The following is a 12560-nucleotide window of genomic DNA, read 5'->3' on the forward strand; positions in this document are numbered from 1 at the left end:
CTATCTATCAAAAGATTATTAACCATGCTGACATCTGGGGTGGGAAAGTCTCAGTTGGCCAATGATCCGATGGACAACCAGTCAAATGAGACCAGTGGAGAGATGAGGACGCCATGTGAACCATGTACTACCGAACAGACATTTACGGAGGCAGCGGGTTATTAAACTCGGAGCCAATCGTGTGGCTGCTGTAGGATTTCCAAGATCTTCTTATCCCCAGTGTGTTGATGAGATTGCGCCCAGACCTTGAGCTGGCAGAGATGCAGGGCCAGCAATAAAAGATTAATGTCTGACTCAAGTTGCGTGAACACCAACGAAGAGGATAGAGCATCCTCCATGCGGAGCTGAAGTTAGGGAAGAATCGGACTCGGACTGGTTTGGCTCTCACTCTGCTGCCGACTCTCTAACCTGGCAGGAGGACAGGCCTCCAAAACGCTGTCCAATAAACAAGCAACAAGAGGCAACTGTGCGGTTAGGACAGGAAACCAAAAACATTTAAATACCGCAAAGTCACTTTTCCTTTTCGGATTAACACCAGAGGAAAAGAGCCTTAACGCTGGGAGTGGTCGGCACGTGGCGCTTTGACCTCAGCGAGAATGCTCAGAAGCTGGACTTGTCAGGCAATTGTTCAACATCTTTCCAGACTGGATATGCACACACCAGCGCATTCAGAAGCCAATGACTACGTCGTACATGAGAGAGTACAACAGTTTGATGAGTAAAGACCTGGTTCAAAATAGATCTCTTAAAAAGAACACACACAAATGGCATTGCCATATTGAAAATCAACCATCAGACCCACAAACATACATATATATATATGTATATTCCATTTTTTCAAATCATCTCTAAAATTGGTGACGTGACCGTTACATCTTTACTGTGGGAGCCAATCATGCGTTTGTCGTCCTGCTTGCTTCACAAAAGGTTTCAGGCGGCATGTTTAGACGTCTTATCAGAGAAGTGCAGAATGTCACTGTGACTAAACGAAGTGCCGCCTCCAACTCTAAGACAATTGGCCTCAGCTTCTTAACTTCAACCTCCTAAACTGCACAGACTTGTCCTCGATTGCTGTATAAAGCCGTATGAATGCCACCGTTATGCGACATATGCGAGGAGGTGCGCGTTTGTTTAAATCATTTTTTTTAAACGGAACATCTTGCTCTTTAGCGAAGGGAGGTTGTCACGTTGTTTTTCTGGGCACCCACTTTTGTTAAACTGACACCCCACGGCGACCCGCTGCACAATGGGCCTTTTCAATAAAAAACCGAGAGACATGCGAATGTGTGCGTAAATGAACGTTCTTAACCATTTTACTCCCACGTCCACCTCGCATTGCATTACCTTGAAAAGGTAAAGCAGCCGTTTCAATGTGTTGAAGCACAAACTCTCACGCATGCGTTATTGGAAACATACACGCATGTTAAATGCTTAATAAATCCTCAGAGCTCCACAAAGCCCCGTGCGTCTACGCAGTCATTAAAGTCTCGACATTCTGCAGCAGCGTGTTGGAGACATAAAAAAGAAACAACAGGAGCAACTTTTGCCTCCTCGCTGCTCTCGGCACTCCAGACTGGATCCGGCAGCTCGGTGACGCCGACTATCATCGCAGTCATTTGTTATTGCTGCTCGCGCTGAGCAGCACTTTTCCATTAAGATCGTAAAGATTATCCTCCAATTTACTGCTCAGACGGATGTCATGCTGCGCGGATCTTTTCTCCTTCAGATCTTCCTCAGGCTGCCGCTGATGTACTTTCTGAAATAGCGGCGTGGCGTTTTTTTCTAAAAATTAAAATCGTACGTATGGTGTAATGTCTTTGTCTATTGTGCAAAGAGATCAATGCACTTCTGTCTCCTGCTAAAGAACAGGCAGTAACACAGTAATTGCAATTTGCAGCTTATTTGCCGCTTGATCCGTAGTGGAAAGATAACAGCGTACAGTCTGCAGGTGGTTTATTATAGTTTCTAAAATTGATTATAGTGATTATTATATTATTGATTGATTATACAGAGCTTCGGGTTGTGAATTCGGGCGGCGGTGGAAGAGAAGACAATTAAAAACAAAAAAGGGCCCACACAAACACTCAAGGGATTTTAATATCTATGAATTCACTGCAGCAACACCACTGCAATTAATGAAACATATTCAGAAAGGCCACAGAACAACCACTGACTGGTATTGCACCCAAGGGAACGATGCAACTCCTGGAAGCAATGAGGCAACGAGTAACAATGATTTCCTTCTGCTCACGAGGCCAATTCCCTTTTACCGAGCCAACGGACGCCGAGAAACAGACAACTCAAAATGCCACACGATTATTTCATGTGAATAAACGGACGGTTAATTTGCATTTGTGTTTATTGAGGCCACAGTGTGTGCGGAGTGCGGTTATCGGTGCTTACCGATACAGACGTCTATCTTGCCCTTGATGGCAGCTTCGTGGAGTGGCGTGTAGTTCCAGTTGTCTCGAGAGTTGGGGTCGGCCCCCTGACACAGCAGCAGGGACACCACCTGAAAACAACAGACAGCACATCTGTATTCTCTTTGTTTGGCAAAAACAATAAATAAAAATATACAGGTTGAAAATGACATACTCAAACCAGAAATAGTGGATCTAAGCAACCACAAGGGCTTTTTGGATATTTTTTATAATAATAATTATTAGTTAAAATAATAATTGTGAGCTTTTGTTCAGGCATGTAAATATCAGTCTATATTTGACTGGTTATTATTAAAAGAAGTTGGCACACAGCACAAATTAGAAAGTTAAAACAGCACTTTTTAGGAAAGAAAATATTTTTGGAATGGTGGAGCTTGAATCTGTATTAAATCGTAGTACAATATGTGATAAGTCTCTCAGCAGAGGTTCACTGTAATAAAGAGAATATGAAAGAAAATTAGAGAGTATTTAGGAAAGAAAATTCAGTTGAGCTCTGCCAAACTTGTTTTGTTCTACAAAGCTTTTTTCTTTTCCTGTTATACAGTCTTCTCAGTGCATCAGTGTTTACAGGACAACCGTAGGACTGTGATGTAATCACCATGGTGTGTGACCAATTGGTTTGTTGGTTTACGGTTTTAAAGCCTCGAGTTCGACGTTTCGGCCGTCGACATCTTGGTTAAACCAAAAAAGAAACAGAAGAATGGAGCTAAGTGCAACTGGATGCTGAATAAGGCTTTTATGTTGGCGATGACCATAAACTTTCATGACCTGTAAACGCTGTGTGAAAGTGTGAAATATGTTAAAGGGAACACAGACAACAAGGTAGTGACCTGTCGATCGCAAAGTAGCCACGCCCTAAACATACTGCTTGTTGGTCCGTTTCACTAGACGCAGATCACGCTGTATTAAAGAAGACGTCATGTCATTTAACCATAAACTCATGTTCACAATGTTTACTGAGATAAATCAAGTGAGAGATTAGGGTCATTTTCTCAAAGACTTTCTTTCTTCTGCAATTTTTTTTAAAAGGCACTTCCACATTTGCTTCACTTTTCAGAACCGGAGGTCTCTGCCTTAAAAAAGCAATTCCAGAAGCAAAAACAAAACAGAAAAGCATTGCAGTTCAACACCTTTTCCCTGACGTCAAAGGTGCGACACGATGGCTGCGCCGATGCCGCACCGACGTGCCCGTCAGTCCCGGACTTCATCTCGCCCTCACTTGGTTATAAGACGACCAGATTCTCCTTTACTTAATGCAGCAATTTAAAAGGGTTTAATCCTCCACTTTCCAGCGAAGTTATTCCACAATCCGAGTGTCAGACACCCAAAAAAAAAATCATTAAAAGAAAATCAAACAAAAACGTAAACCTAAAGCAGACCGCTCTCAGAGGCCTCCGTGTCGTTGCCCAGTGATTGGTTTCGGTTTGGACGGTGTTTACTCTCATCACCGTTGCATTAGCGCTGCGCTTTTCTGACATGGTTGCAAAGTGCTCCCAGAGAAAGCTCTAAAAGCCTTTGAAACAATCCAAATTGTTATCACTCGATTAATGACCGTGGTTAAAGGCCCGGGGAGATAAAAAGCTTTCGCACATCTGTCACAGAGACTCCAAAACATCGCCATGCGTGACCAGAAAATCAAAGTAGCAATGAGGTTCTACGTTTTTTGTTGTTGTTAAATAATAACCTTTTGCTCTCCATATCAATTACAGCTTACTTCTTACTTCTTCTACTTATCCGTTTGGGATTCTACATACTTTTTCTTTCTTTGAAAAAAATTATAAATACTACTACATCAATAGGTTTGCTGTGCAAAGTCTCACCTCGGAGTGCCCGAATGAGCAGGCGTTGTGAAGCGGGATCAGACCACCGTCGTCCCGTGCGTGCACATTGGCGCCCATCTGAAGCAGGTGGTCCACCACATCTCTCCGCCCAAAACCTGAGATACAGTCAGAGAGCAAGAGAGCGAGAGAGAGAAAAGGACAAAGAGAAGAAGGAGATGGCTGTTACGGCATTTGAACGACGAGTCCCAGATGAAACCGCTTCTTCAAAATCAAATCTGCATCTTTGACCGAAGGTTTTTAGACCGGCTGCCGTGTCCGTTTCCTGTTAAGAAATAAATACGTCGCTCTGCATCATCTTGTTTACTTGATATTTATAAAGTGTGTGCATTTTTTCTGTGAGGCACACGTGACAGCAGTTTACGGAAACACCGGACAAGTGAAGCTCTCTATGTCTTCACTACAAACGCGTTGTTCGGGACATCCGTTGTTCAAGCTGCTGGGGATTATGAGGTAAAACAGATGTTCAAGTAGTTATCCCTTCATCTTCTTTCATCTGCACCGATGAAAGAATTTTAAAAAAGCAATCAGGTCTGGAGCTGAAGAGTTGAACTGAAGATGATCCCCTTGTTCAATGGCCGCGGACCGTAAACAAGAACAGGGAAGAATAAAACAGAAAAAAATAATTATTGTCTGAGTCTTCTCTCTTTCCTGCTTGTAGAATAAATTATGTTTAAACATGACATTCATTGTGTCGCCTTCATAGTTAAGTCTGACGTTGATTATTTGTTGGTTTTGGGCATGGGGGGGGGGGGGCTTGCAGGCTTGTTTGCAAACCTTTTGAAGCAATTTTGGCAAATTACTAAATGTCAACCCGCCGGTGGCTGTAAACTGTCGATACGCAGAATAAAGGCATCACTGAGTCGGGGATTTGTTGGCGCTGTATCATCTTTCTGTTGGCCTTGCATCCGTCCCTTAACCCATGAAGCAACTGTCACATCCCTGCCATGTTTTTAACTCATAAACTGACGTTCTCAGCCCTACCCTGATTTACGGTCATTTTAACACACTCAAATGTTGCACGAATCCTAAAATAATTTCCACATCTGTTAGTGCGTTTGTGAATATTCTCAGAAAAGGAGCAAAACTACAGAGTTACCGCTTATATTCTGGAATCGTTCTGCCCACGCCGGTCCTTTTGACCTGTATTATTTAGGATGTTTCTACACCTAATACAGTCCAATATGCAATAATACAATCAAATCAACTCTCAGTTGTTATCATTAACACAAAGTCTCTAAAAACACATCTTTTCCGACTAAATCTGAATTAAAACACAGATTATCACTTCAGTGGCACTTTCTTGAAGAAATGTTACTTTCTGGATTGTTGTTGTTCTGAGTTAGTACTCTTGGTTGAATGCACTTATTGTAAGTGACTTTCGATAAAAGTGTCTGCTAAATGACATGTAATGTCATAATGTAATTGTTAATACTGTTACCGAATATCAAACAAGACATCAAAACTTTAACAACTTATAAAGAGAGATGGGGCATGTGTTTCAGATCAGAAAAGTATGTTGCTGTTGTTTTTTAATTAACATAACCAGTGAAATAACCACTAATGGGATGCTGGTAACTGTGAGGTGAACTGTATCCTTGTTCCTGCATGTTACATCTCTTGTAAGATGTTACTGTTATGGGCATTATACTTAAAACCTGTTGTCCAGCTCGTGGCTAATGTCTGCCCATGTTCATGAGCTGCTTTCTGCTCACTCCCAACGCCTTAGCAGCCCCGCAGCTGGCGGACTGAAGTGAGTTCGTCTCTTTAAAGCGAGGATCCCCGTTATGTTTACCTGCGGCGAAATGCAGCGGCGTCGATTTACGTCCAGCCATGTCTTTGGCATTCACGTTCAGCGTGTCCACTTGTTTCTTCACCCTCGTAACGTCGCCGGTCCGACAGGCTTCGAACAGCTCCCTGAAAGCCCCGTTAGCACAGCCGCCGCCGCCGCTGCTGCTACTACTGCTGCTGCTGCTGCTGCACGCGTCCCCGCTGCCCGAGTCGGGCGTGGAGCCGGGGCTGGTCCCGCTACCTTCGGTGGTTGTCGGGGAGCTAACGCTGCTGCTAGCGCTGCTGCTGCTGCTGCTGGCGGTGAGGGCCAGAGCCGGGGAGGAGGAGGAGGAGGTGGCGGCGGTGGTGGTACTGGTGGGAGAGGCAGGGGTTCCCTCGCCTTCAGACCGGTCTTCCATCGGGCCTCCTCGGGTGAGCGTGTTGGCATCGTCGGTGGGAGCCGGCGGAGAGCCAAGCGGGGTGGCGGAGTGAGAGGCGCCGCGGGGCGGGGACGACAGCAGGGAGTTTGGCTGCTGCTGCTGCTGCTGAGAGGAGCGACGAGGCGTCGCCATTTTCACAACACAACAGTCCCCACTGGCAACAAAAACACTGCCGACAGTTTCCTGCCCAGGAGTGTCCGACTTCCGCTCGGGCTTTCCTGGGATTACGCGAAAGGAGCTGTGTCCAAAACGGTTTAATCGATCTTTAGTAAAATATCAGAGCAACTTCATGAGCAACAACATGTGGTTTCTTGACCATTGCATTCATCTCTGTTTTATTTTTCTCTGTGAAATGTTTGTATTATAAAATGTTTGTTTTTCCCCTTTACTTTATGGATTAAATGACACAATATTTGGGAGGTATGTAAAGTTAGAGATTCGCATGTTAACTAAATCTTACACAAAATAAATATGTTTCATCTAATCAATTTATTTATTGAATGTATGCATCTTGTTCTATGTATGTTTCATTTGAGTTGTGTTTACGCAGCCTCCTTCTGGCAACTGTTCATTTAGCTTATAGGCCTAACACATAATTGGCAAATACATTAAATATAGTTTTTTACTTTGTTGAGTGAACCTAAACCTATAATCAAAACCAGCTGTATTTTCTGTGTGTGTGTGCGTGTTTGTGGTGCGTGTGTGTGTATGTGCGCGCGAATAATATATATGAACATATTTCTTTTATTTTAATATGCGAGGCTTTATTTTAGCAGTTGAGTGATGGCTGGACTGGCTGGACACAATATTACCATCTAGTGGAGACTGTTGATAATACTTTTAGAATACAGGAGTTGTTACACAGCAAATACAACAAACACTGAAAACCCATGATATAAGAATACTGTCGAATTACGTAATTACAGTATGTATAACATTTAACATAAATATATTTGTGATTCTGGACATTTTAATAAATGTTTTTGTGCATACAACATTACACAACGAGTATGACACACTATACAACAGTGTAAATAACATTTTACCATTTACAGAGATCCAATTTCGCTGGTTTTAATAGTTTTATAATGTTTTTATCACAACAAATTATGTATTCTAATATTTTATTAATGAACCAAATACGCTTTAAAAATGTTTCCACGTTGGTCTTTATTGTTCACCTCAGCTCTACACATTTTAATATAGAAATCTAAGAGATATATCACAGACTATTGTCTAAGTCAAAATAAAATCGGTGCATTTTGACAGTTAAATGTGCAGTCTTCCTGAGCTGAGCTGCAAGAGAATAATAATAAATCTCATAGTTTCACTAATTGGCCACCAGATGACAGCAGACCAGCTGCAATTCTTGTTAACAGCTTTGCACTCCAATACTTATTTGTTGAATGAACTTTTGTTTTCACATGATACATTATAAATTGAACAGCTATATACTGATGGGTCAAGTTTGTAATCAAGATACTCATGTTTGAGTCAGAGGCAGGTTTAGCGTTCTAAATCGTTAGCGTTGTGAAGTTAAGTTAAAAAATGTAAATCATATATTTTATCAATAAACTTGGTTAAACCCGGAAAGACAGAAGTATAAGTGTCTTTGAAGAAAACCAAGTAAATCGACTTTTCTTTATACTTTTTGATTCGCAGTAAACTGATTTTCTCTATTTTCTCCTTGTGAATGTAATATTAATTTTGACGTAATCTGCAAACAAATGCTCTACGAATGAAATTGTAGATTTTGCTCAACAAAACTAAACATGGTGACATTCAGAAATTCAAAGCTGTACCTCAGCCACGATTTATAATTTATAACTCCTGTTTTTATATACACACATATATATGAAGAGTTTAAAAAACTATTTGTATTTTTATCTGGAGAAAAAGTGTAGTTTTCCAAAACGGTCTAAAATGAAATTAAGGCAATTCATACGAAATAAAATGTTGTCTCAAATGAAGGTAAAGAAGAAGAGAAACATTTTCTTCCAAAGCTTCTCGGAAGAACTGCGTTTCAGGCATCAAGGGTGTGTGTGTGTGTGTGTGTGTGTGTGTGTGTGTGTGTGTGTTTATGTGTGAAAAGCCACAACCTGAGTTTGAAGCCAAAAAGGTCAAACTGGTTAGTCACCGGAAGTCATAATCTGTCATGGTCTGCACCTTCACTATACATCTAGGCCATAGTGCCAGTAGGGTCAATAGTATCGGCATCAAACAGAAAGTTAGATTTATGGAAATATCCAATGTTTAACAATATATCCTCTGTGGGGTTTTATATGTGAGTAAATGAGTGATGTGAGAGCTGCTCGCATGCGGTGAGAACTGATCCCGCTTGTAAAAATCCTAAAAAGGGGGAAATTACATATGGGGATGAGTATGCAAGGTTCCGCCTCTCGGTTGCGTGACATACCGCTCATACTTCCTTTTGCTGCTCTTTGTGTGGCGGAGCACCAACCTGTCTTGTAAAAAAATTCTCAAGAACAACATCAAGTCCCAACGCCCTCAAGTTTGAATTTGTGCCTGTGTATGCTCGTGCGCATGGAACATATTTAGAGATGAAGAACCACTCGGTTGCAAGTGTACTCAACTTCTAACTAAAATAAAAAGTTGTTCATATTGTCAGTCATTTGAAATTATATAACAGGGCCTGTTTTGGCAAGTTGAGAAGTGGCCCATTTAAACAATAGTCTCTGGGCGTATCATCAGCTGTTCTCAGGTTGTTCCCTGCATTAGCAACTCAATACCTTTCATGTGGGCTTGACCACAGGGATGGTTGCGTGAGTGTCACACTCCCACAGCAAGCTTTGCACAGTGACATTGTTAACGTGTGGGCTTTCGAGCATCATTTACATGGGCGTAGAAACTCTACCCTCTGAAGAGACTTTGTGAATAAATCACTCTGTGATTTATTCACTCTCATGGTGATAGCAGAGTGACTTCAGAGGAAACCCTCCGAAAGAGGATGGGTCGTAGGAAAGAGAGATCAAGCGATACAAACAAAGAGGTAAATAGAAACGAACAGATGTGCAGATGGAAATATAGGAGGACAGATGACGAGATGAAAACCGCAATCAGGCGGAGAGGTATTTGAACTATTTTTAAATATTTCCTGAAGAACTACATTCCAGTTCATCGTGGAGTCTGACATGTTCTTCCAAAGCTGATTACCTTCTGGGAAAGCTAAAGTGAATTGTGTAATGAAGACCTCCAACATATTAAATAACTTACATTTTCAAAAAACAAAGCAGCAATACGTCTTCAGTGTGTGTCATCCTTGTTTTATTTTATTAATTGCATCCCAGCCATCACCAGTGAGAAAAACAGGCTGTTAAGACTGCTGTTGAACAACACTTAGACAAAACCTGTTTATCCTAAAGTGGACAAAAAAAGGTTTTGTTTATAAATGGACATATGTGGCAAAGCTCTTATTAATGTGTGTTTGTTCCTATGGTGCTAGTCTATACACAGACACACGTTGTATTGAGTAAGTTATTTAATCAGGATTTGAGGACTCCAATCTTACAGACATAAAACAAGTGTATGGACCTAATACAATTGGGGTGAATTATCAAAGTTTATACATATAGAAACGTGTATGTATCATTCTGAAACTTTGACCAGGCTAATGATGCAGGCACGACATCAAATAGACGTATTTTTCTTGCATGATACAATCTTTGCCGAAACTCCCGTCTGCTCTGCTGCAGGTGAAGATGACATAGTTCTCGGGCCAACTGCGCGCGGCGCGCCACACCTGCCCTATTTGGGAACTGAGTCAGACAGGCAAGGCTCAAGCCCCGCCCACTGGCAGGTTTCAGTCGGACTTGTTCTTTAAGAGCAGCTGTTGGGGCTGTCAAAACTCAGTCGCTCCTTTCTCCATTACCACTCAGAGTTTGGGATTAAAGACACACACGCGCGCGCGCGCACACACAGATTAGCAACAATCAAAATCCACAGCCGCCATGAATCGCACCCCACAGGAGTGGATCCGGTTGTCTTTGCGCACCCCGGGCATCCTCATCTTCGGGTTGGTTCTGGCGCCGTGCGGCTGGATCCTGAACCTTACAGCCACCGTGGCCCCAAACTGGAGGACCCTCCACGATATTCCCGGAATCCCGACGACTGACTTCATCCAGCAAGGCATCTGGGAGATCTGCAGAGCCACCTCAACCAACCAGAGATCGGATTGCAGCCTGCAGGACACCATATATTTCGGCAACCAGATCATCAAGACCGCCCAGGGTTTGATGGTGGCTTCCCTTATCGTGACTCTGATCGGGCTGGCCGTGGCCATCCCGGGGGTCCGCTGCTGGAGAGACAGGCCCAACTGGCTAGTGGCCGGCCTGGGGGGACTGTTGATCTTCCTCTCGGGAGTCATGACCATCATCCCCATCGCTTGGTACACCCACATCTTAGAATCAATCTCATCAGTGTCCTCGACCACTTCCGTGAAAGTCGGCTACTGCATCATCCTGGGCTACATCGGCGGGATATTTGAAATCCTGGGCGGCTTCGTCATGTTCATCGGGATCTGCCGTTGCTGCGGAGGAAAGAACCGCGGGGAGTCGCGCATCGAGGAGGTCACGGGCGTCCGGTTCGGCAATGTCAAGCAGCCGGCGAGACGAATCGAAGTGCCGAGCCTGGACCGGCCCAGGAGCGTCGTCAGCAGCAGCGTCCCGTACTCGAAGGACTCCATGGACGACGATGTGTCCTTCCCCCGGGCCAAGAGCCCGGCCATCCGGGCAGGCAACAACTCCTACGGCGGCAGACCCTACGACGCAGACCTCTGAGAAGAAGAAGCATGGCACACCATCTCGACACGACAATGTGCACAAAGGGACTGAACAATGGTATTATTATTATTATTCAAAGACTTTATAACATCGCACATCCAACCCACTTCAGTAAAACTGTGTTTACTATTCTCGAGTATTGTAGTCATAACAGTGTGACCATATGACATATTGGAGGAATAGGCTAAGTGGGACCAAGATATCAATCACCGTACATTTGATGAAATCCCTGTCAACTCATTATTAAGTGAGGCAGAATTTCTTTAAACTTCCCTTGGAGTGTTGCAGTGTGTCATCATTAGGACAGAATCAGCTGCTTGGAGGCATAAGGGCTAAATGATGTGGGCTGCACTTCAATATGGCTACAGATGAGATTCAATAGCCTAAAAGAGAAGCCTGATTCTAATATAAGTGTGATACATGATGGGTGTATGATTCAAACAGTGCAGCAATGGGGAAGATGGGATGCATGTTATATTTAAATATGCAATCCCTTCATCGTCTTTTACACTGCAAACGATGCTGAATTCCATTTGTGACTTGACCTCATCTGTAAAGAAGCTTTTGCATTTTGTTCTGTGTACATTGGCTAATTATTGTTCTTAATTTTGATGTAATTTTTGTATTTTTATGCACTTTACAATAATGGCAAATCTTGTAGGACAACAGGCCACCTTTTGATAATGAAGGAATGCTAAGGTGATCAATCTTCTGTAAGTGTTGTTTAATAAATGTGCACCGTTTTCTAATTCCAAATGACTCTGTCCAATTCATCAACTCAAGATACAGATATTTTTTTGAAAATCACACTACACTGCAGAGGTACATTTTTTAAATATTTGACATAGGGTCATGACGACAATGCCGTGAAGTTACATGTTTTTTGAGCAGAAAGGTTATAAAAGTTCCCATGAAGCAATAATCCTGAATTATTGTATTCTATCATCCGTGACCAGAAGTTATTATGGACAGATACAGGCAGGCTTCATTGTGTTTTTCTTGGCCTCTCTGTCTGCTACGTACACAGACAATGTGGCCCGACCGGTCGGAGAGGTTGTGGTTTCTTTCGTCATTTTGTCCAACAACATTTCCTCTTCTGTTTAAACGGGTCAAACGTCTCAAACAAGGCCACACTGTAGTGAACACTTGTCCCTCTATCCTCCCCAAGAGTCTTTTGTTGTTGATTTGGCCCCCAAGAGGTCGTGATGAGTTCTCCCTGCAGGACCTGTTAAATGCCAGTTAGACAAAGTTAAGAAAGGCAGTTTTTACACT

At 42.8% G+C, this 12560-nt stretch overlaps 2 protein-coding genes across 3 annotated transcripts in view; one reads left to right on the forward strand and one right to left on the reverse strand.

The window, feature by feature from the left end:
- tnksa (tankyrase, TRF1-interacting ankyrin-related ADP-ribose polymerase a) overlaps nt 1-6934 on the reverse strand; it is a 71273-nt gene extending 64339 nt beyond the window's left edge. For both annotated transcript variants that reach the window (XM_056433062.1, XM_056433060.1), the window contains exons 1-3: nt 6075-6934; nt 4262-4377; nt 2404-2512 (exon numbers count right to left, since the gene is read on the reverse strand). In XM_056433062.1, coding sequence (XP_056289037.1) covers nt 2404-2512; nt 4262-4377; nt 6075-6621 — 772 coding nt within the window. In that variant the 5' untranslated portion in view covers nt 6622-6934. The remainder of the gene's footprint in view (nt 1-2403; nt 2513-4261; nt 4378-6074) is intronic.
- A 3458-nt stretch (nt 6935-10392) lies between these two features.
- On the forward strand, nt 10393-12044 carry cldn23.1 (claudin 23.1). Its single transcript, XM_056433064.1, has one exon. The coding sequence runs from the start codon at nt 10458-10460 to the stop codon at nt 11283-11285; it is 828 nt and encodes a 275-aa protein (XP_056289039.1). The 5' UTR covers nt 10393-10457; the 3' UTR covers nt 11286-12044.
- Nucleotides 12045-12560: the final 516 nt, after the last annotated feature.

The sequence above is a fragment of the Pseudoliparis swirei genome, chromosome 15 (assembly GCF_029220125.1).
Source record: "Pseudoliparis swirei isolate HS2019 ecotype Mariana Trench chromosome 15, NWPU_hadal_v1, whole genome shotgun sequence".
Classification (NCBI taxonomy): domain Eukaryota; kingdom Metazoa; phylum Chordata; class Actinopteri; order Perciformes; family Liparidae; genus Pseudoliparis; species Pseudoliparis swirei.